Genomic DNA, 4,815 nt, shown 5'->3' on the forward strand with positions numbered 1-4,815 from the left:
CATGCCAGCTAGAAGCAAACATTCCTATAACACTTTGCAAGCTTGAGAGAATATTTTCGTTTATTTTCTTCGACTCGATGGAGCATCTCACTGTACATTTCCCCCATGAGGCATTAATTGGAGGTCCGATACAATATCACTTGATGTATTCATTTGAGAGGTAATTACATTGAAACTAGATAGTTAGTTACTCATTTATAAATAATATTGGTAATTTGTTCTGAGCAATATTTATTGTTTAAATTTTTGAATAAACTGAAGAGAACAATGAAGAATAAGGTCCGACTAGAAGGATTGATATGTGAAGCATATTTGTTACAGGAGACAATGACATTCTGCTCCTACTATTTCACGAAAGAATTGTCCAAAAAAGAGTTTTTCAGCAGTTAGGTGAAAAATCAAGGAAGTGCACATTACATTACTTTAATGATCAAGAACTTCAAGCAACGACAGTTTATATTCATCTTAATTGCAATGAAGTGCAACTCTTTATTGACTAAGATATTTTTTCATTATAATTTTTAACTCATTTTTCTGAAAAGTGTCATGATTAACATTTCAATGATATTTCAATGTGTGAAGAGTTTTTTCGTGGATTTGTTAAATTTAGTTGAAGACGATGATAGAAGCGGGGAGATTGAGAATAAATTTCCTCGGCATTTTACAATGTATTTGAGTTAAAATTGGTATATTCAATCCTCATGTGACATGAGGTTTTTCATTAACACAAAATTATTTATGTATATATTAATAGATTCATGATTAGAAAAATTGAGTGACAGATCAGAGGTTGATAAATCTTGTTTGGGGACTTATGCACATCTTGAAAATCTAGCAAATTTATGATGTAAATGGGTACATGTTTCATACAAGATTCTAGCCCAAACGATTTTTTTTTTTAATTTCGTTGTTTGTGTTAAAGCAAACGATAAGTCAAACAATGAGATAGACTATAATGAGATTCTAAAATAAGTTATTAAACTATCTTATCCAAGCTCTATTGAAGTAAGTGTAATCCTATTTAACTGTACTTGATTTGATCATGTTCCTAATTGCGGAACAATGGTAAATATTATATATAATATCACAGAAATGAAAGTGAATAGAAGATATGCTAAATTTAATCCTTTCATTCTAGCGCGACAGACAAGTCAGGTTTACTATCTTCGATATCCACATAGAGCAAGAGATAACATTGATTGGATGACTGTTATTTCAAGTAAAACAAGAGACACAATTAATATTCATATTATTAAAAACCAATGAATCTTAAGTGTTGTAGATTCATAACTTAATTTACAAGTTGACTATACTCTAAAATCTTGTAGCACACAAGTTTTTAAGTAATAAAAAATTATTAAATCATGAGGTATAATCGTTACTTAAGGGCCACACAAAAGAAAGGAAATACATACAAAACAACTTTGCTTCAAGATATAATAGGGCCACACTATTTTGAGGGTGTGGCTTGAATCAAAAGAGAAAAAAAATACAATATTACTTGAAATAGTTTTTTATCATCTCTATGTGAAAGGAGAGTGACACTTATTGTTCAAACAGTCTTTCATTAATTTGAAGGAGGGGCCATCCAAGCTTTGTTTGGATTTGATTGGAGACTGATTTTGAAACTTTCCAATTGGAGAAGATAACCAATCATGCAAGAGTTAAATAGAAATACAACTTTCTATTTTATCTTCTAAATCCTTATGCTAAATGTTTCTTAAATTTGCGATATTCATACAAGTTGCCTTCAACTAATTATGCTTCATGATCGTATTAGATTTATTTTTAACCTCGTCTTTTTTTTTCCTATTATGAAATGCATAATTGTAAAGGACAAACAATGCAGTGGAGAATTCAATTAGTAAAGTTAGGTATAAAATAGTTTATACTGTGCATGTGCAATATATTTTGTGTGAATCTTTCCTTCTCCACGCATGTATGCAGGCATAATTTTTTGTTTCAAATTCATAGATCAAGGAGACAAAATAAATAAATAAATAAATAAGAACACGCATAGATCAAGGAGGCAGTTTGCGTCTCACAATCATCATAAAATCAGAATATTTTCAACATATACTTCCCTGATATGTTAAATATTATAATAGCATATAAAAGACAACTTGTCTAATTTTATAGCCTCTCCTATACTGTATTATGCTCATGATTTCATTATATATATACATATATTTATACTTTATTGTTATTTTAAGTTTTTCATCGATATTCTTTTATATTTGAAGTGATCCTATTAGCTAACTTAGCAATTGATATATTTGAAAAACTGTAAGTGCATGTCGTTAAGCGTATCTGCGCGTCGAACTGTAGATTATCTGAACCACAGATCAAATATTTTGTGCTTTCACGCTGAACTGAACCAAACCTAGTGGCATCTCAACAGCCAACTAGCTAAAAAAAACATTAAAATCATATACCGTACGAGATTTCATTGCTGTCTTATTTTATGTTTTCATCATGAATCATCAATGCCAATATCTTAATCAATCATTTAGTGCGTGCCATTCCCTACTGTCCTCCATATGACAATGTGCCAATAAATATATTTATTAGCATGCCAAACTGTTATTAGCCCCTGTATATTTAAGAAGCATGAAAAATGGTAAATCTTATTATCATTAAATAATTATATGTGGTACATGAAAATGAAAATATTAAGGTTTCAAGAAAATAAAATATGTTTCACTTATCACTCAAGAACGGTGTAGATATGCATAGGCTATAGATTGAAGGTCCTCCATATCACGATAATTGTAAGCTGTTCTCATTTCACAATATGATTCATCTTCCACACTTGAAGAGATGAAATCATCCTGAGAAGAAGATTCACAGTTCATCATTGGATTTGAAGATGATGGCTTGTTCATTCTTTCATCCATTGCCTGAGCCATAAATCCCTGCACATCTTGCTGATATGCTGCATATCTATTGTAGGCTTTCCCAGCCTCTTGGGCTACAGAAGCTTCAGCCAAGCCATGAATATTATTACCAGCTCCTTGTGCTGCTTGATGGGCCTTTAAAGAAGCAAGTTGTGCTTGCAAACTCACAACCTGATAAACACGTGCTATTAGAAAATAATTCATGAGTTGATGATTGATATATTATGATGAAGAGTAGTTAATTATACTCACTTGTTGTTGCAGAGCAAAAATATGAGCAACACAGCCATAGATTGGGTCTTGAAGCCTGGCTTGGGCCTCATAAGAGATAGTTATGGCAGCCTCGGATCTATCGGTGACAGGAAGGTGCATGAGGAGCTTAGAGACATTGCTGGCTCCGAAGACCTTATGAATTGCTGCGAAATGTGAAGCTCCTTGCTCATGGCAAAAGTAAGGAGCAAACACACATCCCCTCACACACTTTCTTCTCAAGAACTTGCACGCTCCACAAGGAGAGCCAAGCCCTGTCATTGTTTTCAAGTGCTCGTAAATTGGATGCTTTTGCTTTACTCTCTCGCTCTTTCTCTATTTGTTTTCTTGGAGGTTTTGGTGTTTCACCAAACGTTTACTTATAAGCACAAGGATGAAGGGGAATGAATGATTTAGCAAGGAATAATAAATTTGGAGCGGTCTCCTTAGTGGCCAACAGGTTTCATTATTTAATCCATGTGGTGGCCCTTCTTCAACTCATCTCATGTAAAGAAACTGAAATGAGATTCCAAGGAGAGGGCCTCAACAAGAGAAACGGAGCTAACACTGACCCAACCCATTTTTGTTTGTTTGGTGAAGCAATTTTGTATTGATTTTTAAATTTTAATTATCGGTTGGTGGCATTGTCCAGCTATTTGATCAACTTCACTGTGGGTGTAAAATTAATTACAATGATTTGGACGTTGGATTGGAAAAGGTTTATTGGAATGTGCAAGTCTGGCTCGTTTGGGTTTGACTAGCTTATTTGAACAAAGGCTTGAACTCAAGATATACAAGTTATGCATAAATACATTAATACACATCTTTTAGCTTTTTAATATAGTAATCACTAACAAAACTTATATTTTTTTAAAAAAATTATTTTGCTCTTTGATAAATGTTCGTTTGAATGTCGGGCCATATTAATTATGAAGGCATGCATGTGCGAGCATATATTAATTTATAATTAAATTCAGGAGATTGTGGTAGTTATTTGGACCCTAGACAACTGAGGCTGTAAGAACTGAACTGCAAATTAAAGGGGATATTGTTTTGCAGTTGTTACTGCATGGAGGAAAGATTATGAGGTATAATAAATATTAAGTGCGGTGATTGTATGTCTGGACAACACTCAGGATGGACCGTCATAACCCAGTTGCTATGTTTGCATCATGTATAAACCGCATGTAGTATTTTCTCGAACTAATAAATTTTGAGCATTGGATTTATGGTGCTGGCTTGTATTATTAGCTGCAGCTAATACTGTTGGATGGTGTGCCAATCTCTACCAAAGGGGCCCTAAGCTTCATTTTAGTTTGGTTTTCTTTTACATAATTTTCTTAGAAATAACATTTTAAAATATAATTTGCTCAATAAAATTCGCCATTTCGTGCACACGCCTTCGCGCAATAGATTGCTCGAATTTCTGTATTTCAAAAACATAGAGGTATCAAATTAAAATAGAATTTCTTATTGATATTTATGTGTATACCATGTAATTTTTTTTAATAATGATTAATGTTGTACAATCTTTGTAAAATGCTTCTATTTATGTTTCATGATGTAACTATTTATAAAATAGAAAGTATGCTTATAAAAATGATCAAAGAGAGTCGGAATTTATGTGACACAAATATTTGACTCGACTGTATTGATTTGCGGCAAGCAT

At 32.7% G+C, this 4,815-nt stretch overlaps 1 protein-coding gene across 1 annotated transcript; it reads right to left on the minus strand.

Moving 5' to 3' along the window:
• Nucleotides 1-2,711: 2,711 nt before the first annotated feature.
• LOC110020706 (LOB domain-containing protein 29-like) lies at nt 2,712-3,428 on the minus strand. Its single transcript, XM_020718901.1, has 2 exons — nt 3,150-3,428; nt 2,712-3,068 (listed from the first exon to the last, which is right to left on the minus strand). Exons 1-2 carry the CDS (start codon nt 3,426-3,428, stop codon nt 2,712-2,714), a joined length of 636 nt encoding a protein of 211 aa, XP_020574560.1.
• Between the last annotated feature and the right edge of the window lie 1,387 nt (nt 3,429-4,815).

Source organism: Phalaenopsis equestris, unplaced genomic scaffold, assembly GCF_001263595.1.
Source record: "Phalaenopsis equestris unplaced genomic scaffold, ASM126359v1 Scaffold000107, whole genome shotgun sequence".
In the NCBI taxonomy this organism is placed as follows: Eukaryota; Viridiplantae; Streptophyta; class Magnoliopsida; order Asparagales; family Orchidaceae; genus Phalaenopsis; species Phalaenopsis equestris.

Coding starts and splice junctions, on each gene's coding strand:
- LOC110020706 (XM_020718901.1), bottom strand. CDS start 3,428: ATGACAGGGCTTGGCTCTCCTTGTGGAGCGTGCAAGTTCTTGAGAAGA. Junction 3,069..3,149: donor TTTTTGCTCTGCAACAACAA/GTGAGTATAATT, acceptor CGTGTTTATCAG/GTTGTGAGTTTGCAAGCACA.